This window comes from Amblyomma mixtum, chromosome 8 (assembly GCF_055824585.1).
Source record: "Amblyomma mixtum isolate Tamu chromosome 8, ASM5582458v1, whole genome shotgun sequence".
NCBI classification, from domain to species: Eukaryota; Metazoa; Arthropoda; class Arachnida; order Ixodida; family Ixodidae; genus Amblyomma; species Amblyomma mixtum.
The window spans coordinates 21,629,993-21,654,417 of NC_143019.1; the positions used below are offsets into that span (position 1 = coordinate 21,629,993).

Genomic DNA, 24,425 nt, shown 5'->3' on the forward strand with positions numbered 1-24,425 from the left:
AGCGATATGGCAAGCGTCAGTAAAGTCTCGGGGGCAGTTTTCGCGCCACACAGAGAGTTGTGTAGTGTAGGTGGCGCTGTATAACATGCCGCGCCCACGTTCTCTCTCATCATGTCTCCTGTAGGGAGAGCGATATAGAAGGGTCAGTAGAGACTCGGGGGCTGTTTTCCCGCCACGATAAGTATGGTGTGACGTCTGTTTACTAGAAGTGGCATATAAGACCGTTAGCATGAAACAGTTGTGACCAAGGTCACGTGTCACTATAAGGAAGCGAACCGCTATAACGAAGAAATTGTGGGGCCCCTTCGAATTCGTTACAACGAGGTTCTACCTATTCATGTCATTGGGTGTCTGTGCTTACCCTCCAGCTCCTCCTCCTTCGATGGCTGCGGAAAAACAAACATTGCGAAAAAACTCCATGAGCTGAAGGCTGCTGACCCGAAAGACGCGGGTTCGATCCCGGCTGTGGCGGCTGAATTTCGATGAAGGCGAAATTCTAGAGGCCCGTGTACTGTGCGATGTCAGTGCACGTTGAAGAACCCCAGGTGTTCAAACTTTCCGGAGCCCTTCACTACGGCGTCGCTCATAGCCTGACTCGCTTTGGGACGTTAAACCCCAATGAATGAAGGAACTGCAGGAAATTCGCAGCGCTAAAGTTGGAGAAACGGATTCGGCAGCGCAGTTCATATAAAGTATGTCAATGATAGAAGAATGCAGCTGTTATGAAGAAGCCTTCATCAAGGAAAGGCCAGAGGCTATCAGTTAGCGTTCCACCGTTTCTAGCTTATATTCAGTGGTGTGTGCTTCTAAGAATGTGGCAAATTCGAAATTATTCCGCGGCGTAGCAGAAACCAGCGATAGTGATCACTAACATAACCAGCAGCAGTAGTTGGTATCGCAGCAGATGATTCGGGAAGTTATGCATGTGGTCTTAACACCAAAAATTGCCCATTGTGGAATGATACTCGGCAGCTTACATCATATTTGCGGGGTCATGCGGTTTGTCTCACTGAAGGCAACATTTTCTGCGCGTTCGTAATAAGGCTCATAAGTGAACAGCTGCTACTTCGTCATCCCTTCTTGCTTCATGCAGGGACTATAAGTTGAACTAGAGCTAAAAACTAGTTAGAGTGAATAGATTGGAGCCCTGGTACTTACTCGACATCTGGCTGCTCTCTGAAAAATAAATAACGTTTAGATTTGTGGCTTGTGTTAAGCCTTATAAAAATGGTCTATAGACCATCTATAGACTTCTTATAGACTCCATTGCCTTCCTATAGGTATTTCTTAGTCTATTCAGAGCCTGTAGGCTGTCTACAGACAAAGGTCTACTGAAAGTGTATGGCCATAAATCTATAGCTTGTCTAAAGACTGCCTATAGCATTTCTATTGCCAATAGACTTCTCTAGGATTGGTCTATAAAAAGTCTGCAGGATTTATAGACAAAATTCTATTGGTAGTCTACAGACTGTCTAAAAAGTTTGTAAGGGAAGAGACAGCTCGAAGAACAGTCAATGCATTATAGACAATTTTGTGCTAAGCATGGCTGCCGCACACGAATTCACAACACCCCTAAACGCACACGTCCTCGGTTCGTGTAGAATATTTTAGGTACTACACGCATTGGGAAGTGCTTAACAGGTGACCATAGCGATTACTGTATACATGAAAATGGTCCGCACAAAATGGCCTGCCTTTTATAATAAAAACCTGCACGGTATAAGTCTGAGCTGTGTTGGCAGCCCGACTGTCAGCGGCGACGGAGAATATATACACCTAGGCCTCTAGAGACCCCAACCAGTTTATATCTTCGGGTGGTGCGCAGCGCTGTGAAACAAAGAACAAGAACAAAGCTAACAATGCGACAACTGGGGCTAGTTGGTACTCCATAGCTGTAGTACCAATGCGAGTGTGCATTACAATCACAAGACGAGACAGACTGGACGAAAGAAACCCACGTCTGGAAAAAAAACACGTGTGCCAGCCACACACTCAGACAGAATAAGCAGAGAAATCATTGAGGCTTACCTTATAGCCAATTGTAGCGAAGGCTGCGTCAGCACGCCTTAAGTACTGCTATCGATCAGGAAGACGGCTTTTGTTCGAAAACTGCTTTTGTCGTTTACGCAAGATGAGGAACTTACGTATGCTTCTTGATGGTTCCGCCGCTGCGGTGGCTCAGCGGTTATGGCGCTCAGCTGGTAACATTCTAGAAGCCCGCCTTTTATGCGATGTCAGTCCTCGTTAAAGAACTCCAGGTGGTAGAAATTTCCGGAGCCGTTCACTACGGCGTTCCTCATAGCCTGAGTCACTCTGGTTCGTTAAACCGCCATAAACCATTAAACCTTGATTGTTCCCTTTCCTTTATATGGCCCCTTTTACATAATAAAATTCAGTGCACTTTGTCCAGTCTTGCCGAATGTTGTGGTCGCAATAATCAGCGCATTTTTACTACAACAAGAACAAGGAGAACAGCACAGCTCCCACCTCAACCCTAATTCGACTGCACCATATCTTTATCGAGAACGCTTGTGGTCTCCTTTCACCGTCACTGCACAGGCGGAGCGTAGGAAGAGAGAATACATAGAATGGAAAGCAGGAACTCGTCCTTATCGCTGCGTAGCTATTCTCCTGGTGTGTTGACAAACTAGGCCGAACCAGGCCTTTCCGGACTGGCTTTCTCCTTGTCCATCTCGGATACGGTCTGCATGCTTGAGCGTTTCGCCGGGCATAACCTTGTCTTCAGCTTCTTAGTGATACATTACAAAATGTACTGGCTGATTGTTAGCCTGAGAACGTTTCTGCCCTCCTTGTTCTTATCCGTCGTCTACGTACGCTGCATACCACGAAAGAACTGTAGAACTGAGCAACTAACTAAGCAGCATACTCTTAAATATTGTATATGCGATGCGGTACTTTTTGAACGGGAGCTACTACCCCAGGCAAAAGCAGGTCCCTGGAATGTTCGACTTCTGTTCCTCCAAAGACAAATTATTGCAACAAAAGAGTATGTGAGCTAGCTGTGGCCGCTGTGCGCCTCGGTGGTTAAAGGTACCAAGTTGTCGGAATACTGAACCTAAAATTTTGCACTATGAAAAATAGTGCATGCTTACAGTTAGTGTGAACTGCGTTCCGATATTTTGCCCTGAGTGATCACGGGCCAACTGTACACGTAATGATATTCCAGCCGTACGGCGAAACATTCTTTCTTAAGAAATCTGCGAAAACCAATGAACCAGTCACATGGGTTATGTATATGCGCTCTGTTTGCATTTACACTTCCTTCTTGTGGATGCAAAAAGCTCAAAACGGTGATGTGCCACATTTGAACTACTGGGGACAGGGCAAGTGAGAGAATGATGACACGCCACTTCAACCACTGAGGGTGCCAGTACTTACCAATCGATGACATGGCGGCTAGAAACGAAAGATGCCACGCCCATTAATGGCAATAACGAGAGTTTAACGTATTAGTGTGTATACTTGTAAACCGCAAACAATTAACTAACCTGTACCCAGCCTTTCCTTCAACTAATGTAGCTGCACTGCTGATTGCATCCCTAGACGTAAGCTGATGCCTTAACTATCAGCCACAAATATTACGGCATAGGTTTCGGAGTATAAATCTCGGCAAACGTAGCAGGGGGCGGCAGAAAGTTAGGTGGGCGGATGAGATTAAGAAGTTTGCGGGTATACGGTGGCCGCAAACTGGCAAAGGACAGCCTTAATTGGGGAGACATGGGAGAGGCCTTTGCCCTGCAGTGGGAGTAGTCAGGCTGATGATGATGATAAAGCTTGCTGACGCCATCCTACACAACGCTGCGATGTCTTAAGCACAGAAACATGGCGGAAGGATTAGGGCTCATACAGTCGTCCTGTAGTCCGAAAACTCCACACTAATTCCATCCTCCGCTGGGCCGATGCAATCCCCTGCTTTCTGAGAGGCGTAATATAGGTAATGGTCGCAGCCATGCTGCACCCACTGCCGGCTAATAGGTGGCGCTACCACTGCTGGCTGTACATGAGAAGACTTAAGCACTTGGGGCGTAAAATTTTAATGAATAAATTGCATGAAGCGTTACTGAAATTAATGTAATAAAGCTTAGAACATGTAGCAGCCTTGACTGGGGAAAAAGTAAACAAAACGAATCAAAGTAAGAAAAGGCAAAAGATAATATAGATAAACAGCCACATATTTCCTGCTAGGCAAGGTGGCAATCACCACCATCGCAATACTAACGGGAGCTAAATTGTCATCTATGTACCACCTGTCTGGCGAACAGGCCCTCGAAATGATCAGCAGTGAAATCGTTACCGCGTAGGAGGCGTTGGCCAGAAAAGCATTGGCGAACAGAAGTAAAAATTAACTGTGATTTAGCTCTGGTTAAACCTGGAGGATTGCGAAAGCAACATCTGCGTGTACCCATGCATTGTTGAGTACGCTACATTGCATACAGCCTCACTGTTTTGCGTGCTATTGCACCATTACTGCGCATGCGCGAAGAGCAAGTGACGTCACTACACATAGCTGGCGTGCGTCGCTAGGCGCGCTCGACTTCCCTTCCTCAAAATGATCGGAGTGTAAAATGTTAACAGCGCCAACGTCAATGGACACAATGAACGCCGATGGCCTACGGCTTCAGCGCCGCGTTTCTGGCACAACCTTGTCAATGCCTGCAGGCCACATCTCTCTCTCATCACTCCACGTACCTATAAGCACGATTCAGGTGTCCACTGACCAAGGGAGCCATTATGCGCACTTCACGCCAAAGAACACAACGAACGCCGACGGCCTATGGCTTCAGCGACGCGTTTCTGGCACAACGTTGTCAATGCAAACGCATGCAGCGCATACCTGTCATTACCGCCACTTAAAGCATGGGTGAGGTGTCCGCTGTTCCAAGAGGACAGTTATGAGCTTTCCCTCTGGTTCAGGTGTCCATCGAGACGTGGACACCTCGCCCTCACCTCACGCTGCGGATATCCTGGCTTAGCAGACCTGAACCACTGCCAATTTTATATACACCACAAACCACGCAGATGGTGATGCGCAATCGCTACTGCGCATCAGAGAGGGAGACTACCGGCGAGACGATGGAGAGCGCCCGGCGGCGGCTCCGGCGGCGGCCCCGGCGCTCCAGCTGTGTGCCGTGTGACGTCACCCGCTCCTCGCGCATGCGCAGCTTGGCCTTTCCAGAGCTGCGAGAAATGGCTCGGCGAATAGCGTAGTGTTGCTTTCGTAACAAGTGTTCGGCATCTCCAATTCCTGCATGCTTTCCGGATGGCCCTAACGCAGCGGAAGAACGGACGACGCGCACTGGATTTACTACGCACAGTGGTACTATGGAACCATGACACAATGCTATATTCAATACCCCAGCCACAACTTGCGGGCCCTAGCTCCCTGCATGATTAGAAGACACTGAGTGCATCATCAAGCACTATTCCTAGGTACACTGGCCTTTGATCCTGTAGATTGCGTCTCGTTATTCAAAAGGGTGCGAGAGGCCGACGAGGGCAGAGCAAAGCGCTGCATATTTTCTGGGCTGCGCTGGTAGTTGTGTCCTTGTGTATGGCGCCATGCAATCTGCCACTCTGCCGGTTTTAAACTCTCTGCAGCATTCTACCACTGCTTAGATATGGACTGCAATACTTACTTGATTCTTCACCTGGAATAGAAGTGACTCCCATCAGCAATGATCATTTTGCGAAGAAAGCAGTTTATTATGAATTTAAAACAAAAATGTAGAGGTCATTCCAGGTGTTAAAACAACATAAATAAGACATGGACACTGGTGCTTACCCATGGTTAGGCAAGTCTAGGTGGTCTTGGTAGTCAACGAATATTGCTCAGGAACGACGTCGCTTATTCGACGAGTGGTCAGGCGCCTTCGAGGTGCTTCCGATGGAAGTTCCTTGCTAAGCCTAGAAGCATTAAAAACAAATTGGGAGGTGTTCATTGCATTCGCAACAGGAACAAAACGCACTGTGTGAGCTTGACACAGAGCTGGTGCGAGCTATCCCTGTAAGAACAGCGCTATTTACACTGATCTCCACTAGGGGGCTGGATGGCGCATCGGGCGCCAGAAAGTAAAACCACCAGAAGTAAGCGGCCTTGTCCCGGATGTCAGCCTTTGTCAGTGCGCGAAATCGGACCTCAGCACGGTTTTTCAGTTTCAGTTTTGGTTTTACACTTAGCATTCAGTCTTTTCGCCGTTCTCGCCCTTTTCTACCACAGTACCTACCTGCTGCGCCGTCAACTGCACGAGGAGACCATCAAAGTCTTCGCGAAAGAATTTTCAAAAATAAGGGCCCATTGCATCGCAATGGGATAACACTAGCAGACGACAGGGCGTCGAGTTATGTCTAGACCAACCGGAGCGAGGGCTAGGCTACTATTCGATGAAGTGTCGACGGTGTTCCGTTGGTTCGCATTAGCGCCTCCAAAAAGTATGGTACTGCTTTTTCGAAGGAGCGTGCCCTGTTTGGTACTGTAGCAAGTTAAGCCTGACTCGGATTTCATTCGTGATGCTTGACGCAGCTCGCAGTTGACTTCAAACAGCGCTTCTCACGTGCGCTGCAGCATTCGTCTTTCTTGTCGGTCGTTTCTCCCGCGCTGTGCAGCGAAAACGTGGCTGTACATTGGAGTTAGGTTAAAAGCACGTCTGGAAGGTAAATGACGCCGTGAAGCGATAAACATCACCGGCCATCGATGAGAAGAGCCATCGTCCGCCACAAACTCCAAACTGAAACTGCGGCAGCTGTAGAACGAGTGGCTCTTCTAGAGAAAGGATTTCCGCGCCATCGTTCGCATTCTCTTTGCTACACGAAAATTCGGTTTTAAGATGACCAAGCCTCGTCGTCATTCTATTAGTTCTCCTTTACGCTCGGAAGACAAGAACCAGATAAGGACATCGTGTTTAATGCACGCGCCCCTTTGCCGCGGCGAGGTGAGACCTGCATGCCTGTTCTCGTCGGTTTCTCCGAAATTACAGGGTTCGGGCGGGTTTGCCGGTCGAACCCTTCAGCACGCCAGAATCTTACGGGGAGGCAATGAAGGCGTTGTTGGGAGCGCGCAAGAAGTACTCGGCTCCGGCGGATATCCTCGACAGAGAGCAGGCCACCACGCTCAGACGACTACAAACAGACACCTACCCAAGCAGAGCCATGTATCACAAAATGTGGCCGAACAGATACGCGAAAGAGTGCGTGTGGTGTGGGGGCTACGCCACAACGTACCACGCCACGTGGGGCTGCGAAAAAAGCCCTTTACTACCAAAGGTAAATAGCCCTAGTCTAGAGCAGTGGGAGGCCCTCCTGGCTGACTCCGACCCGAGCACACAGCTTATGCTGGTGACGAGGGCCAAGGCAGCGGCGGAGGCCAACGGGATCCTGGACTAGGGAAGACCGACCACTGAAGCTCCACATCTATCTATCCCCATCCCCCTACTCCCTAACTCTTCCTTTTGAAAAAAAAAAAATAAATGTTTTCACTACTACTACTACTGCACACAATGCTCACATTTCTCGCGTTCAGCTTGCTTGTGCCTTTCATGTAACAGCCGACATTTCCCGAGAACAACGCAAAAAACTGAGAACGAAAGGGCGAAAGACGCGACTTTTTGCTTTTAAATACACAACAGACACCCGACTTCCGGGACAAGGCGTCCAAATTCCGGTGGCTTCACTAGCGCTCGTCTCGGAAAGCGGGAATGCGGCATCCAGCCACCTAGTGGAGTCAGTGGCTATTTATTCTATAGTAAGAGCTGCATTGCCATCCGCATCACGGACTGTGAGGAAGATCGGAGCGAGAGGCGAGGTGTTACTTTTTCCTACCTGCGGTGTCAGCCTCCAGCGAAAAAAGCCCTCTGTACCCATACTGCTATATTGAAAGCAGGGCTGACAGAAGAAAAAGAGCCATAGTCAAACTTTGCCTAACGATACAGCACGACATGGCTTGGTTCGGTTTATTGGGGTTTAACGTCCCAATGCAACTCAAGCTATGAGGGACGCCGTAGTGGAGGGCACCGGATAATTTCGATCACCTGGGATATTTTAGCGCACACTACCTTCGCACAGTTACACAGGCCTCTATCATTTCGCTTACATCAAAATGTGACAGCAGCGGCCAGAATCGAACCCGCGTCTTTCGCGTCAGCAGTCGAGGACCGTAACCACGGAACCACCACGGTGGCTCTAAAACTGATTAAACCTGCCAGACAGGCTAGTGGCCGAACAGCCTACACATCAAGGCATATGACACCTTTCTGTAGGGCATTGATGATAGAGCAGCTCCTATTCTGTTACAAGAGAACCGTGGCTTGGTTCCCAAAAGCACGGTCACCGAACGCGACAGTAGGTAAAGTCTAAGATTAAGCGTGATACGCGCCTGGCCCACCTAGTCTCCCAGTCGCCGGCCGTCAGGGTCCCGGAAGGCCTTGTCTCCGGACAGCGCTTGAGCAGCAAGTCTTCTCTGGCTGGACTTCGGTAGATCCCTGTGAGGAGAAAAAAAAAAGAGGGCGTGACGCGCTGATCATTCTCCAGGGCACCCCGAGAGATGAGGGTGCTTCGCTCACAGACAGCGCTCGAGCAAGTACCAGCAGGCGGACGGGAGGACTCCGACGGTAGCGAGCAGAAGCAGCGGGAACTCCGAGGCGAGGGCGAGCTCCGGTTGGTGCGAGCAACGGTCGTCGAGTGCGCGAGCTTCGCGAGCTGCTCGCTCTGGATGATGATGATGATGATGATGATGTCCTCGGGCTGAATGGCACATACCCACGGCGGGGGATTGGCCAGGGTGCATAGCGGATACAAACGCACTCATGTACATGGAATGGAGTATAATTAAATCTAAAATTTGGGACACAGAGCTAGAATTTGTACAATACAAAAAATACGGAGAAAGAAAAGTTGTGAATTCACATTCTAGCAGAGGAATCTACCAGATGAAATTATATAATTGTGAATAGAATCGAACACTGGTTTCAGGGCATATCCCTTGGCGCTTGCCCCAAAAGATAAGAGAATCGGAATAGATAGAGGAAGCCCAAGCCGAGCGAGGGGGATCTCCAAGCAAATTCTACGGAGAGCAGCGAGCCGCCGGCAGGAGAGGAAAAAATGTTCTATAGACTCAATTTCGCCACAAGACTCACATAGGTTGGATATCGAAAGCCCCGATCGGCATAAATAAAGATTAAGCCGCGGTATCCTGCAGCGCAAAAGGGTCATGGACACCTCACATTGCCTCGAACTGCACATCCGCACACTCCAAGGAAATGCCAGGTGTTGAAAATCCGCTGCAGCGAGGAGAGGCTCATGGCTCAAGGTGTGGAAACGCTGGAATCGCTGAAAGCGTGCTAGAGTCAAGTAAATAGTATTTGGGACGAAAGGGACAATAGGACCATCAAGGGCAGACTTTGCTAAAAAATCAGCCCTCTCATTAGAAACAATGCCACAGTGCCCAGGGACCCAGTGAAAGCGAACTTCTCTGGAAAGCGCGTGCGCCGATCGTCTTCCTCCTCGTTTCCACTCAGCGGGGCTAGCATGGCCATGAACTATGAAGGTATACATAATCCAGGCCTGCGGTGGCCGCGTTTGCTAACGAAACGCATTTCCTTTCCTCAAAAACCAATTCTTTTAGAGCGTTGCCGTAGTGAAGGGCTCCGGAAATTTCGTCCACCTGGGGTTCTTTAACGTGCACTAACATCGCACAGTACACGGGACTCTAGAACTTTGCCTCCATCGAAATTTCTACCGGATATAGAGAAGAGGGTTAATGACGCAATATTCAAGGCAACAACGCTTTGAAGGAAGGGCTAGAGGAGGGGATAAAAGAAAAAAAAAAGGAAAATAAGCAGCGGCCTTAGTGTAGGATAATTTCGGCCACCTGGAGATCTCAAACACGCAGTGGGTGGCTCATTCTCCCGTCCATCCGTCTGGCGTTACATCCAGCGCCTGGGTTGACTCATCTACGAGCGCAGCCATGCACAGTAGTAGTAGTAGTAGAACTTTATTTTCCACCGATGTAGGAGGCCCCCGCCCCTGGCACGCAGGCTCAAGGGGCGGGGGCCGGGGCTTCCGCTACTAAAGACAGGCGAAGTTACAGTGTTTCTTCGCGGCTTACGTCGCCAGGCGAATGACTTGTTGCTGTTCGGAGGGGGACTCGCTTCGCAGGAAGGCCATGCGCAGCTGTCAAAAGGTGACGTCATTTTCGTCGACAGGTGGAGCTGTCGGCGCGGCGGCGTCGGCGGCGTCGAGCGCTGCTCCGTCGTCAGTCGGTGTGCGGCAGGAGGATGGCTCCCAAGCGGTGCAGCGATTCCGCGCCAGGTGGTTCGGCTCAGCAGAGGAAGGGCGACTCTCCGAACACGAAACGGCGAAAGATCAACGAACGCATGCGTCAGCGGCGGCTGAACGCGTCGCCGGTCAGCAAAGCCAGGGAGGCTGAACGAAGGCGTCAACAACTTCAAGCCGCTTCTCCTTGTACCAAAACCAGGCAGTCGAAGTAGCGCTACAGAGGCTTTCGCCTTGCGCACTCTAAGATGCCAAAGTGCCTCATAGTTTTTATGCGAAGCATATTACTCGCACAACCGAGCTCTTCCTTGCTGCGCCGCGCACGGCCGCGTAGCTACCACTTGACCTTCATCGGCGCAGCACATGATATGACATCACAACAGCTGTGAAAGCAGGGGCCTCGTGCGCTCGCTTGCGGACGCGCAGCCTCCGCCGGCGGCCTAACTCCCGCTCCTACCTCTAGGAGATACTGACGTCACGCAAAAGGTGACGCACTCGTTGAGTCAGTTGAGCAGCGAGATGTCGGCCAGGGAGAGGGCGGCTCGCCAGACCGCAAAACTATGCTTCGCATCCTAGGCTTAACCATAAGCTAAGCCAGGCCATTTTTTGTAGCGTGCGCTACACTGGCCGCAGTTAAGCAGTTTCCAGTGGCTGCTGGAGAGCTGTGCTGCACATGCGCGAGGAGCAAGTGACGTCACTACGCACAGCGAACTAGCCGCCCGCGCTCGCCTTCCTTTCCTTAAAATGATCGACAACGCAAACGCCAATGAACACAATGAACGCCGACGCCCTACGGCTTCAGCGCCGCGTTTCTGGCACAACCTTCTGAATGCCTGCAGCCCTCATCTCTCTCTCATCACCCCACGTACCTATAAGCACGATTCAGGCATCCGCTGACACAGGGAGGCATTATGCTCACTCCCTTTCCTTAAAATGGTCGGAGTGTAAAACGTTGTCAACGCCAACACCAATGAACACAACGAACGCCGACGGCCTATGGCTTCAGCGCCGCATTTCTGGCACAACGTTGTCAATGCCAACGCATGCAGCGCACACCTGTTACTAGCGTCACTTAGCTGAAAGCATGGTTGAGGTGACCACTGTTCCAAGAGGGCAGTTATGCGCCTTTCCTCTGGTTCAGGTGTCCACCGAAATGTGGACACCTCGCCCTAACTCACGCTACGTATTTCCCGGCACAGCAGAGCTAAGCCACTGCCAATTTCTTTTAGACGTGCCATGGGGCTGTCTGGACTGTGGACGACTGTGCTCCCATTTTCTTTGCTTTACTGAATTGTACTTTTTATTTTTATTCCAGTGGCATTCTCAAAGCGCCCACACAAACGTGCGAGAAGTACCAAGGAGTCCCTTTCTTTTATAAAATCATCCGTGAAGAAAAAAAAAAGTGCGCGGTGCATTTTATTCGGTGTTAATTTTCCCGCGATGCCTGCTTTGCTTAACAGATGCTTGAAGACGTATTTTTGAATGCAACCGGTTTTTTAACTTAAGAATATCCGCAGAAACAGTCACTGACAACGGCAGCTGGCTCCTTCATTTGGGCCTGGGTTCTAGACGAATTATTTCTCAGCACAATCTGCTTGGGTAGCTGGCAAAATATTGCAGGCATTTCTTCATGATAATCGCGACAACTACAGTTTCGTAGTTAAATTTCTTATCCAGCATTAAACATAACTCAGGAATCTTCGGGATGGCATGCGCTTGTTTGCCATTGTCGCATTGTTTTTGACGTTTCCTGCAAGTCTGAATGATTTAGAGGTAGGAACAAGCACCTATTGGATTGTGCTGTCGATTAACCCCACCTGATCACCTTTCCACTGTCACGTAGGAAAAGTAGAGAGCTGAAAGAAAATTGAAGAAAAATATGAGCCACCACTGAGGCAGCGATCGAGTATCGAGCGTTAGCACGCCTAACGTAGGTGGCTGGTTCGAAACCCTGTCGCGAGCTAGAATATAACTTAACTACCAAGTCTATGCTGCACGAACCGCTACATCGTATGCAACCACCCCGAACACTCTGCGGCAAACGGTTGAGCCGCAGTGTTCATATGAAGATTCGTAAAGACGTGGAATCGGGGGTACATAGGTCGCCGGTTCGAATCCTTGCCACAAGCTAGGCTCTAACTTAACTAGGATGTTTACGCTGCGCCTGAATCGTATGACACCGCACGCAACCTTTTGCGGCAAACAGCTAGCCCACAAATTTTACGGGTATGTCGGGACTAAGTGGCCGAACTTAGTACACGGGGCCTCTAGAATTTTGCCTCCATCAAAATTTGACCGCCGCGGCCGGGATCGAACCCGCCTCTTTCGGGTCAGCAGTCGAGCACCATAACCACTGAGCCACAGCGGCGGCTAAAGAGGATCAGAATAGATAGACGAGTCCAATTCAATACCCAGACAAGATAACCAGAAACTTTCTCTTCTTATCCGTCGTGTTCCCATGTACTCGTACAGACTTTGTTACCAGACTCTGAAACATGTACTTTCGTCGCTTCGCCTCATACCCACAGCCGAGGCCAGGAATCGGGTGATGAATCACCGGTATTGAGCAAGTAAAATGCACAAAGTCAGGGAAAAAAAACTAAATTTGCACTTACTAAAGATTTAGCAGATTCGACAAGGTAGAAGAGGATTTTCGCCCCGCGCTGGCACGAGCTCACGTTGCAGAAGAAGGAGACGCTACGAAGAAGCTTCGCCCCCCACGGATCCGCAGGCTTCGAGAAGGTATTCTCTTGGCAAGTACTCATTATCACCATTTCTCGTGCGATTGGCAAGTCAGAGATTTTCACCGCCACTAATCCACCGACTTGGCACTGTCTCCTTGCCTTCAGTCCCGCAGATATTCCTACGCAGCCGTCTTCTGTAGTCTAAATCCTTGACAGCTAGCCTGCCGCAGTAGCGCGGTGCCTGTGGCATTCCCTAATGAGCTCAACGACGCGCGGGGTCGATTCCAAGTCACGTTAGGAGATTTTTAATTCAGAGAAACGGAACAAGGATGACGTGCCAAGATTTCAATGCGCCTTCAAAGGAACCTGAACCGCCTGCTTATCAGCCACACGAAACACGCGTTGACAGTACACAACGGAGACATTCGTTGTAGATAACTAGCAGCTTGTCGCAATCTCTCGACTTGTGCCTGCGGAAGCGTCACCTCGCTTATCAGAGAAGTGAAACGCGCTGCTCCCCATGGCACCTCCGCTCTCACTAGACTCCTGTGTAGCGCAATAGGAGCCCCTCTCTTCCAAAATGGCGACTGCTTTATTGCGTCATGGTGACGCCAGGGCGCAGCCACAAGAACTAACACGAACATTACTTTTGGGCTCCAGCTATTTAATGCCACGCGTCTGCTGCACATGGCTGTGACGCTCAGGGCGTCAAAATCTCTCCGCTGCATGTGATATCCTTGACATGAGGTGGTTCAGGACAGGATCATTTACACCTCGGTCTCGCGCACCCAGGCGACCATGTCGAAGCAGGGCAGCCAGATAAGCAACGCCAAAAAAAGACGCCAGAAGATCGGTCGCCGCGCGAGCAGTATGGACCCCCTTGCCTCCTGCACGCCGGACCGATCCTCATCTTCCACGGCGACCGGCACCACTGGCTCCCACCCAGCTCCCTCCACAGCGGCTTCCAGCGTTCGGCCCTCCAACGACGGGAAACAAAGCAACGCTGGTATACTCAGAAACAAGCTGTTGGCCCCCGAAGCTGGAGCTGTATCGTCCGAGCCGACTGCAGCTGTAGAGCGTGACCAGCAGCAGAAGGTCGATGCTTCAACGCGACCGGGGTCCACAGCGGGGCAGGCGGCGTTGACTAATGCATCGGATGCATTAGCCCTGCCCATCGCCGCTCAGGTAATAACACTAACTTGCCTTAGAGTTCAGAGACATGATCTTGATGCTTGGAGGGCTGATTTCGTAAATTTGCTTCGTGAAAACTGAAGGTCTATATCTCGGTGAAGGTCGTCCGATAACATGGTCTGATTTGCTTCGCTTGCAGTTTAGCGTCGGCTCTTGGTTGAAATATTCCGGATCACTGAGAAACGGCCGTCAGCTGCGATTCGCTATTGCGAAGAGCTAAGCTGAGTACATCCAGCAGGCAGCGTCACCCGTTGGATAGCCAGGCATCTGACGGAAAGAGATGCCTGATGGAAAGAGACGGGACAAAGGCATCTGACGGCTGTGGATGGACTGGCCCATCTGCGTCGACACTGGCAGTAGGCGGGTGTGGGGATAGTTACGCAGTCAGTTTCCTGCCCGGGTAGTGGTAGTTCCTGTGGACACGAAAATGAATGGAACCAGTGATCAGAAATAGAAATATAATCCGCACACAATGCATTGCATCGCCAAATGCTCGTCTACGCCACCGCGAACTTTGTAACTGTTTTTTTTTCTAAATAGAAACAGAATAAGCTGAGAATCAGTACTTCAATAGAAAAAAACTGCAATAGAATCGAAATTTTAATATAACCAAAACTGAGAACGAGCGAAAGAAGACGCCATTCCATATTCTCGGCATGAATGATCGCTCCTAAATTTACTTCAGCATGTCAGCGCTCATACGCATTAAGCATGAGATCAGCTGAAGGTATCATGTATATAGCTTTCATAGTTATCAATGAGGGATGTTGTAATGTACGAACATAACACTTAGGTGTCGGCAACGAAGGTGAGAAGCAGTCGCAGCCAAAGCCAGCCGGTGGCCAAGCGGCAGCGCCGAGGAGCGGCCAAGAAGGGCTCCACTATAAAAGGTGCGGTTAGCGAAGCCCCTACGTCGTCTGTCACCACGGGCCCCGACACCAACGCGGAGGAGAGAGACAACCCCGAAGCGGTCGCTGCCAATGTCCAGGACAGATCCTCGATGGCGACAGTGGAGGAGCCACCACAGGAGCGAGTGTCCGGCAGTCTAGCGCAGCCGGAGGCGACACCTGCCGAACAATCAGCCAAAGATCGACCGGCGCCGAAGGTAATGACACCCATGGCCAGGGATAATGGGGCCAGGGTCCTTTGATTAGTTTACACTTTGTGCTGTATTAGGGAATAAGTCTCTCGGTCTCGTCCTGAGCATCACCCACGTGTCTTGTCTCGGTACACAGCAGCTGCAAAGCGACAATTCACCGGTTCCACAGATTCGCATATGAACGATGTGCCACCGCAGCGGCCGAACGAGTCGAGTCGGAACCCCACTAACTCTCCCGCTCCTCGTCATAGCTCGTTATTCCGCCATCTATTTCTGAGGCAGTATTCGCTATAACGTGCGCTTGACAATACCAGGGCTTTTGTTGCAATGTGGGCGGCAAATCCCCACCGGGTCTTCGCTGGATGTAGGCCATGTTGATGCTGCATAGCGCCCGCAAAGTAAGAACGATTATGTGCGTGACTGTTTCCTCAAATGCTTATTATACATCGGGAGTGGTATCCTTTCCATTTGCTTAGTATTATGACTTTATACTATAATCAATGATAAGTAGAGGTTATGGTTGCAGATAACACTTTAACCGGCGCCATTTAGGTGATCGCCTAGCTATTTTTCTATCAAAGGACAGTCATAAGGAGATTTTAAAGTTGCTTGTATTGTCATTTTACGATGCCAGATTTTCACAGCCACAATTAGGCTTCCGCGAGCACAATCCTGCGTCTGCACTCGGTAGCAGGATTTTTTGACCAGACAGCAGCGCTTACTTGAATAAGATTCTAAAACTATCCTTAGCTTACAAACATGTAGGACTGCTGTCTTTTACGTTCACTGCATCGTCGTAACCGCTGGGTGACGTCGTGTATTGCTGGTATGCGGCACTAAGACTCGCTGGCTAAATGCAGCCGTAGGAGGGCGAATATTTTTCAAGTACCCTGCCAAAAATACTAATACCGTGCTGCTGTTGCCATTTTGTTGTCTGTTCTAATAAGTTTGCTTCGACGTAGGTTCACCGCTGGGTCACACCGGGTGAAAGAAAATCTTAGGGTGACCCATCGGTTGGCCATGACGCGCAGGGATTAGGGCCCAGAAAATCGCTGCCGCAGTGAACGTGTTAAACTTTACACTGTGTACCGTCTTTGTCAAAAGTAACCAGGCTGCATGATTTGCTTCTAGCTTATATAGTGGAGCCCTTGTGGCTTTCCTAGAAATCAAAATGTGTTGAAAGGTAAGAAGACCCCCAGTCCTTACCTTTAAGGACCATTTCAGCTTCAGGGAAGCTGTAAGGGCTCCACAGTACGAGCTAGAAGCCATGCAGCCTGGTTACTTTTGACAAAAACTGTACATGAACGGGTAGGTGAGAGGCTAGGTTTCTCACGTCATGTAAGTGAGCCTGGAAGAATGGCCAATGGAAAACATGGTCGAGAAAGAAGCGAGTGCTAGATTTGATATAATGCAAAGCTTATGGTGCCACATGATGTCAAGCTCATTGTAAAGCCGCTTTCCCCCGTTGTCCACAAAATCTAATGACGGCGTTGTCGGCGTCGGCGTTGTCAGCGAGAAATGACGATCATCACTCAGGCACTTCGTGCCCAGAGGGAAACCTAGGAGGCAGGTGGGGCAGCTAGGACACGTGAACTTGCGTCATCTCAACCCGCCCACCGGATAGAAAACTACGCAAAGTGACAGGTGACAGCTAAATTAATTATTGGTCTCCCGGGAACAGCAACCTGGGCCGCACAAGCACCACCGCACTTATCATCACAGGGCAGTGGCGCATCGCTTAGCCGGTGTACTACAAACGGTCGGCCTCGATTTTGGAACGAGTATAGTCGCGAAAACTGGCCCCACACTGAGGTCAGCCAGGGGGGTTGTATATGTATAGACGAACGAAGTGTATATAATTTTCTGAAATGGCGGTGCACTGTTAGAGCTATGTGCGTCCTACGGCAGATTGATGACGTCACTCTATTTTTTCTTGCCATCGCTTGTATCTTCTATACCATATGCGTGTACACACACTACCACTTGCCATCGTATTTTCTCGTAATGGAACTAATAATGCTTTCGCAATTATGCGTTTCGAGGCTCTGTCATTGTCGCCGTAAAGTCGCGTTGATAAAGGCGTTCTATGACGAATATTCGTCTGCCGAATAGATTAAAATTCTAGCCGCATTGATTTCAGTTCGCTCAGTAACACGTGGTGTCCCCTTTAAATGCGGCTGCTACTTGTTTGCAGACCGCTGCAGTCAACGAAGACCAGGGCCGCAAGACCAACGACGCGCCGCGCGCTGCGAAGCGCAAAGCTCCGGCTGGGGAGCTCTACACGTGGCACACAGTCGAGCAGATGGCTGCTATGCTGGTAAGCGTTCCTTTCCTTTTTTTAGCGAAAGCTACGCTAGGATAGCTAACGCACATTTCACCGTGAGCCTCCGAATGACCTTGAAACGACCTTGAGATAAGCAGTGGTTGGACATCTACCTTGCCATCTGTGGTCCACCTTAGTGCTGCACCACTTGACCTTTGACCTTTCAAGTTGCCGGTAGAGGGCGGTAAGAAGGCACGTGGTAAGCTCCTGGTGTCACGTGATTCATTTTTTCTGTTGTGACGTCAGGGTATGGGGTATCTAAACCGGCGCTGTGCGCTTTGCTGTCGCTACGTGAAGACTCGGTTTAGCAGAGTTGAACTGATTGAACCACTGCCTTTTTTCTGTTCGGTCTCGAAATAGGTTACGATGCAATTGCGTTGGCATTAATGAGGACGACATACTTGGATATTCCATAACAGACGCGGCCAGTCCCATTATTTATGTCAGTTTCATCATGTTTTATGCACCTGTAGTGTGCTGTTTGCAAACTTTTCTTATTCCGTCATAGAGGAGCGTTCTTAACGAGTTGGCCCTTTCCTGATCTATGCATGCGGATCGACAAATATTTTCAGCTGATACAGACGGAAACCAATGCTATGGCATCCTTTTAGCGCGACATATATAAAGTATACAGAGCAGGTCAGCTCCGTCCCCAAAACATGGAGCACTGGAAGAGGTTTCCCGAAATGCAGAGAACGCATTGCTTGCTTCAGACTCGCTCCTCTGCACGCTACAAAGGCCCGGGAAGTTTATTTTCTTCCAAGTGTTTATTTGTCCTACTTTAGTTATTCTTCTTTGTATTGTTGATTGGTGGTGGATCATATTGCTTTGACGTTCTTTCGTCCGATTTGACATCGTCATCCAGTTTTCCTCGTTTTTGAGCAAATTTCAGCCAAATTATAGACCTTTCGGTTTAGTTAAGTACTAATTACGCTTAATTACGTAGTTCTCAATCTAATCTGACACAAATTCGGCGTTTTTCCGCGCATTCTGTGGTAATCTTCACTATGCTGTGACGACTTCCGCTGGATGTGACGTCATACCGTACCCGTCGCTATATCGACGTCCGTGCTATGTCGACGAATTTCGTTGTTTTCTTCCTTTTTTCGCTATAATTGGCTATAACTAATTAACTATTCATTCTACAGTCATCAAACTTGGCGTCCGGGTTATATTTTGTCCCCTCTATCTGATGCTACCAATCGTGTTCTCCAATCAGCTGCGCTCGTCAATGGGTCACTCCAGGCGCTGGGTGTAACGCCGGACGGAAAGATGGGAGAATGAGCCATTAAAGGCTTTCGCCTTGGAATGGTCTACGAAGTGCGAGATTCTGTGGGTCCCCCACTTTTGATTTTAAGCGCCTATTGGCGGGAAACTAAGGTATATGTGCTCTGGTGGGGCGTTGAGAGTGCGTCTGCCAGGAGTTCATGGATAGGGAATCGCGTGTCGCTGTCTTCGGAAATGGTTCTTTGTGTCTAAATAATTTAGTGATGGTGAGTTTTAGATATTTAATCCCAGCAAAACATCAGAATTACAACGTAGACGGCGAAACCGCCAACATAAATCGTATCTCACTTCCTTCGTTAAGGAACTGTTGGTTTATGAGGTCGTCCCAAAGCGACTAAGGGTATGAGGGACACCGTATAGTGAAGGTTCCGGAAATTTCTACCGACGAGAGTTTTTTTAACGTGCTCGGACATCGCACAATACACAGGCCTATGAAAATAAAAAATTGGTTTTTGAGGTAAGGAAATGGCGCAGTATCTGCTTCACATCTCGGTGGACGCGTCCATTGAAATTCGACCGCCGCGGCCGGGATCGAACTCACGTCTTTCGTGTCAGCATCCGAGCTCCATAAACACTGAGCTACCGCGGCGGGGCATTTCAGGAATTACGAAATTATCTAATGCACTTACAGTGCCATAACAACTGATCCACCGCGTTGTGGCATTTAAGGAATTGTTAAGAACGCTCCTAATTCTTTAATTATTTCTATTGCTTCGGGACTTTGAATGGAAGCCTAAATATGTTGTGCGAAAGCGAAACGAAAGTCTTTCACTCTCGTTGGAAACTACAACTCGGCCGTGAGGAAAATAAGTCTGCTCCTCCATGCGGCTTTGCTAGCGGGCGTGAGTTCAATCCCGATCGTCGTGATCACGTTTCTGTGGAGGCAAAACGCGCGACACCAGGCGCTGTGCGAGTTTTTTGTTTTTGTTCTTTTCTAATTTGTGTATTTTTATTTTTGGTATTGTTCATATTTTGTTATTGTTTTTATGTTAATTTCTTTATTTCAATTTGTTATTTTTATTTCAAAATGATTTCAGTGATTATTGGTTACGGCGTATTACAGCATTGATGACGTCATCAGGATGGTTAGCAGCAATAGTGCGACAGTTTTCGCGGACGGACGGAAAACACTTAGCCATTAAAGGCTTTCGCCTTAATACCAGGCCGCTGTAAAAGACAATGTGTCATAATTTTTTAAGGTAATTTTAATGGGATAAAATTATATAGTTAGCATACTCCTATTTCTGACTTCCGGGGTTGTTGCTGCGTTTGGAATGTGGAAACGTAAAACTACAATTCGCGAGACTTACCTTAGCGAAAAACTTCTGCTGCACTTCTCTGAAAAGAAGCGCCTTTTGGACTGCAACGAGAGCTCGCGTGAGCTTCGCATATGAAGTGTCTTCGGTTGCACGAGCAGACACGTCTACAAACTTTTAACTCTTCTGGAAATGTGAATAAACCTAGACGTATGTAGGGGGCAAATGAGATTTAAGCAACTACGGGTGTACATGTGCCACACCGAAACATTGCCTCATTTCTCTTCACAGGTGAGGGGATCGCAATCTGCCGGCCTAGGAGGGACGCTTTCCATCGCCAATAGGATAACCATGATCACTTGCTTTGGTGGCGCTGTCTTCGCTCTCGTCACCGTCGTAATCGTGCTGACCGTGTTACAGGGGTACGCGAACGCCAGCGCATCATTCTGTCTCACCGAAGACTGCGTTCAGCACAGGACTCTGCTCACCAAATACCTCGACTCGAATCGCGATCCTTGCGAGAACTTTAGCGCCTACGTCTGTTCCGCGTGGCAAACATCATCCGACTACAGCGAGCAGGTCACCTCGGTCATGGACAGCCTTCAGTTCTCCTGGTACAAACACTTCAGGGAAACCCTGCTGCAAGGAACTCTAAGTATTCCTGCCGGAAAAAAACCGCTCGCCATGTACGACATGTGCAGCACTGGCTACAAGTCGGGGGCTTCCCAGCTGGCCCCGTTCCTCGAGTTCCTAAGGAGGGGCGACCTGACCTGGCCGGAGCCTCCGGAGGAGCTCTTTGAGCCGCTTTCCTTGATCGTCTACTTCGCTTACAAGTGGCAGTCGCCGTTCTGGATATCAGTGACTGTCCTGAAGCCTACGTCGTCCGGCCAGCAGCGCATCCACGTCAGTCCTGGACTATACGTTCCCATGATGCTGAAGCAGCATCAGAACGCGCAACCCAGCTACGTGAAGTATTGGGAGCTCTTCCTTACTCAGTTCTATCCGGACTCAGCGACTCGACCTCCCATCAACGTCACTGATGTCGAAAATGTGCGGGACGTGGAGGGAGCAATCCTGGAAGCCATTTACTCGGTCATGAGCTCGGCAAAAATGCAGCCTGCGCTGTTCCCGTTCAGCGAGCTAAGCAACCATACACCGATCGCCTCGGCGAGTGACTGGGTGGAGGGTTTTCAGCTCGGACTCTCTCTTGAGCCGAAGCTAACCCTTCAGGACTACCTTGTCGTCAGCGACTTGTCGCTCATCAGAACAATTACCGAGCTCTTGTCCAAGTACGACAAGAGGCAGCTGAATATGCATCTGATTTGGCTTCTGGTGCAGTACCATTCACCCTACGCTGGCTACGAGTTCCTCAAGATCCACTACGGCAGTGACAGGAAAGCAGCAATGTATCTGCCAGCTTACTGCGCGCACCGTGTAGAGGTCTCGTATAAGGTTCTCGTTCTCGCCCTCGGCTTTTACTCCCTGTTCACAGTTGGAGACATAAGAACCATCGACATCGGCTTCGATACCCTTGTCGCAGAAGCCGTGAAAAAGATACACAGTTCAAAGTGGATGGACAACGAAAGCAAGGTTCGTGCTTCCAGAAAGTTGACCGCGGTGAAGTTGGCGCTTTGGCCGCCGGCGGTTGTCCTGGACAGGGACGAACTTGAGAGGATCTACGCCAACTTCCCGGGAAGCGCAGGGTCTCTCTTCGAGTACTGGGCCTTGGCGAGTAAGGCCGCCTCCAAATCTAAGTGGACCAGCGACTACCTGGAAGCCTTCAGACTGCGATGGAACAACCTTCCCGACTATACCGGATACGACTACGTCCTAAATAGTGTGGAACTAGCAATCGCCGTCGCTACGCCTCCCGCGTACTACAGGAATGGGACAAAAGCCATGCTGTACGGAGGGCTTCTGTTCTTAATGGCGATGCAACTTGTGCGCGCGATAGACGCCGAAGGGGTGAAGTGGACGTCGAATGGAACTGCGGTAAATTCCATCTTGACGGATACGACAAGTGCCAAGTTCCAGGAAAGGGCCAGCTGCAAACGCGGAGCGGAAAACACCACCATCTTTCCAGAGGTACCTGCCCTAGAAATCACGTACTCTGCTCTCAGGGACTGGTACCTCCATGAAGAAAGCACGCCTTTGGCGCTGGGCAAAGATCTACCAGCCGAAAAGGTATTCTTCATGACGGTGTGCTACCTTACGTGTGCAAAACCTTTCTTCCAGTACCCATTTGCGGCGGACTGCAACAAACTAGTACAACATTCTAGATCTTTCGCTGAAGTCTTCAAATGCCCTAAAGGATCGAAGATGAATCCAGAGAAGAAATGTTCTTTTTTTACATGATGTCTCCTTCACACTGGACTAGGAAGACAGGAAATTATGCCGTCGCTGCAAGAACGCACCTATTATTTCCGCAAATGTTGATGCCATTTTGCTGTCTTGGAAATGTGTACCCTAACTGTGCTTCGACGCGGAAAGACCTCTATATGCCATAAAGTCATTTAGGATAAACTTTTTTCAAAGCAACGGGGGGAATCTGTTTAGCATTGTGTTGTTATAGAAATTGCGTTCCTTCAATCGACTGTGCAGTTAGGTTGGCTGCTTTTTTTTTTTTGCTTTGATTAGAGTTGTTTTCGAAGGGGCACTCATCATGCTTACGCGTGGATATCAAAGCATCATTATATTATGCAAGATTTTAAACCTAACGTCTATGGAGTAATGCTCTAATTTTCTTTCTAGTCTGTTTTTGAGAGTGTGTTAGGCATCTGCGCAACGCGTATATTGTGCCAAACATTGTACGACTTTTGTAGGCACCGGTTACTTTTGCTGACATGTTTCATATACCGGCATAGTTTCGAAGTGCAGTCAAATTGGACATTGAACAGCGAAGTGTGATAGGCTGCGGTATTCATTAAAAGTTCCTTTACTTTCGCTGTCCTTGCGCATTTTCTCTTACTGGCTTAGTTGAAGAATCCAAAGTTGTTCTCCTTTCATCTCCTACGTTGTCGTCAGTACGAATCTGTTTTTAAGCGAAAAGCTTCACTAGGCTCGTCAACACCGCGCTTCGCGTGAGCCACCCCTCGGCGCCACCGCTGCGCGCTACGCCGCCACTTCTCCTCCTCGCCACCGGTTTACCCCTCGCCGCTGCCGTGCGGTCGCCGCCGCCGTCCCAAGAGAAGGTTCTTTCACAAGACATTGCGTGAACGCGTGAGCAGTGGCGGCGACCGTAGAAGAGGCGCAGACATTCGCCATGGAAGGAGGAAAAGACCCAGAAGTACTAGCGAGGGAGTTGGCTACTGCGCACTCGCTTCCTCGCCACCGTTCGCCCTTTCATTGCAGCCGCGTGCTTACCACATTTGCTACGCATGCGGAAGGAGGGCTAATAACGCGCTTGCCTACACCGTTATCATGGTGCTCCCAGGGCATTGCGCGCGAAATGCGACAGCCATGATGTCAAACAAAGCATAACTGCACATTTGCGCTTGTATATCCAGGCTTAACCAGAGCTAAGCCACTGCCAATTTTTTTAGCTATTTTCCTGCACTTCATACTAACGTGCATCAGCTTCACACGAAATCCATGTGCACGGTTGTCTAATAAATACATTCACCTTTCATTATTTGAAACGCGTGATTGTCTACAGCCGTCGAAATGAATCGTTTGCCCTAAGCTTCAACCTCTCTGTAGATCTCACATCGCCAGAATGGCAAGTGCAATGCGCTTCTGCGTCACGGAGAGATTTCTTCAAGCTGTTGCCGCTCTGGTTCTGATCGAAGAGGCGGAAGAAGTTGCAATAGCGCTGGCTTGTGTGAGCACGGAAGCAACATTCAATAATCAGTGATAGCAAAAATGTCATCCTAAATTTTGGTAAAGGCATGATTTCGCCCTCCGCGGCGAGAATTTTGTCACAACGGAGCATGTTAGAGCAATGAGGTTAATCTGGACAACGGAGCATGCCTCCGTCCCTGGCAACGAGGCGGCACACGAGCTAGCCGGAGGTATTTACCGCCGGACTGGTTCGAGAACCCTAGACCCAGAGAGCGAAGAACGCATGGTAACATTCGGAGAGATTGCACAGCACTACACACCAGAGCGCAGGCTGGCGCCACCGCCAGAACCGTCGTTAGATAATAAACAGGCAATAGCGCGGAATCGACTCCAAACCTGTACATATCCGAATCCAGTTCTCGTCAACGCAGTGTTCCCTGAATTAAGATTGGCTGAGTGTCAACACTGCGGCGAGAGGGGATCCCTCGAACATACTCTGGAAATACCCTTTTATCCTC

General features: G+C 49.5%; 2 protein-coding genes across 3 annotated transcripts; one reads left to right on the plus strand and one right to left on the minus strand.

Annotated features, from left to right (window-relative positions):
* Positions 1-5,802: 5,802 nt before the first annotated feature.
* Positions 5,803-13,771, minus strand: LOC149331664 (uncharacterized). The gene is made up of 4 exons (XM_089557394.1): positions 13,760-13,771; positions 8,598-8,721; positions 8,399-8,495; positions 5,803-5,925 (listed from the first exon to the last, which is right to left on the minus strand). Exons 1-4 carry the CDS (start codon positions 13,769-13,771, stop codon positions 5,820-5,822), a joined length of 339 nt encoding a protein of 112 aa, XP_089413520.1. The 3' UTR covers positions 5,803-5,819.
* On the plus strand, positions 10,268-23,076 carry LOC149331665 (endothelin-converting enzyme 1-like). 2 transcript variants are annotated; one of them, XM_089556802.1, is made up of 5 exons: positions 10,268-13,040; positions 13,764-14,156; positions 14,956-15,267; positions 17,456-17,578; positions 20,419-23,076. In XM_089556802.1, exons 2-5 carry the CDS (start codon positions 13,770-13,772, stop codon positions 22,480-22,482), a joined length of 2,886 nt encoding a protein of 961 aa, XP_089412928.1. In that variant the 5' UTR covers positions 10,268-13,040; positions 13,764-13,769; the 3' UTR covers positions 22,483-23,076. The 2 variants fall into 2 exon arrangements, with proteins under 2 accessions (XP_089412928.1, XP_089412929.1); XM_089556803.1 differs by lacking the exon at positions 10,268-13,040 and having other exon boundaries at positions 14,024-14,156; positions 14,302-15,267.
* Positions 23,077-24,425: the final 1,349 nt, after the last annotated feature.

Excerpts from the sequence above, each read along its gene's own strand:
- LOC149331665 (XM_089556802.1), top strand. The coding sequence starts at position 13,770 with ATGTCGAAGCAGGGCAGCCAGATAAGCAACGCCAAAAAAAGACGCCAG. Across the intron at positions 14,157-14,955 it reads CCCTGCCCATCGCCGCTCAG|GTGTCGGCAACGAAGGTGAG; the intron begins GTAATAACACTA and ends CATAACACTTAG. Across the intron at positions 15,268-17,455 it reads AAGATCGACCGGCGCCGAAG|ACCGCTGCAGTCAACGAAGA; the intron begins GTAATGACACCC and ends ACTTGTTTGCAG.
- LOC149331664 (XM_089557394.1), bottom strand. Across the intron at positions 8,496-8,597 it reads GTCCTCCCGTCCGCCTGCTG|GGATCTACCGAAGTCCAGCC; the intron begins GTACTTGCTCGA and ends TTCTCCTCACAG. Across the intron at positions 5,926-8,398 it reads GCCGGCGACTGGGAGACTAG|GCTTAGCAAGGAACTTCCAT; the intron begins GTGGGCCAGGCG and ends TAATGCTTCTAG.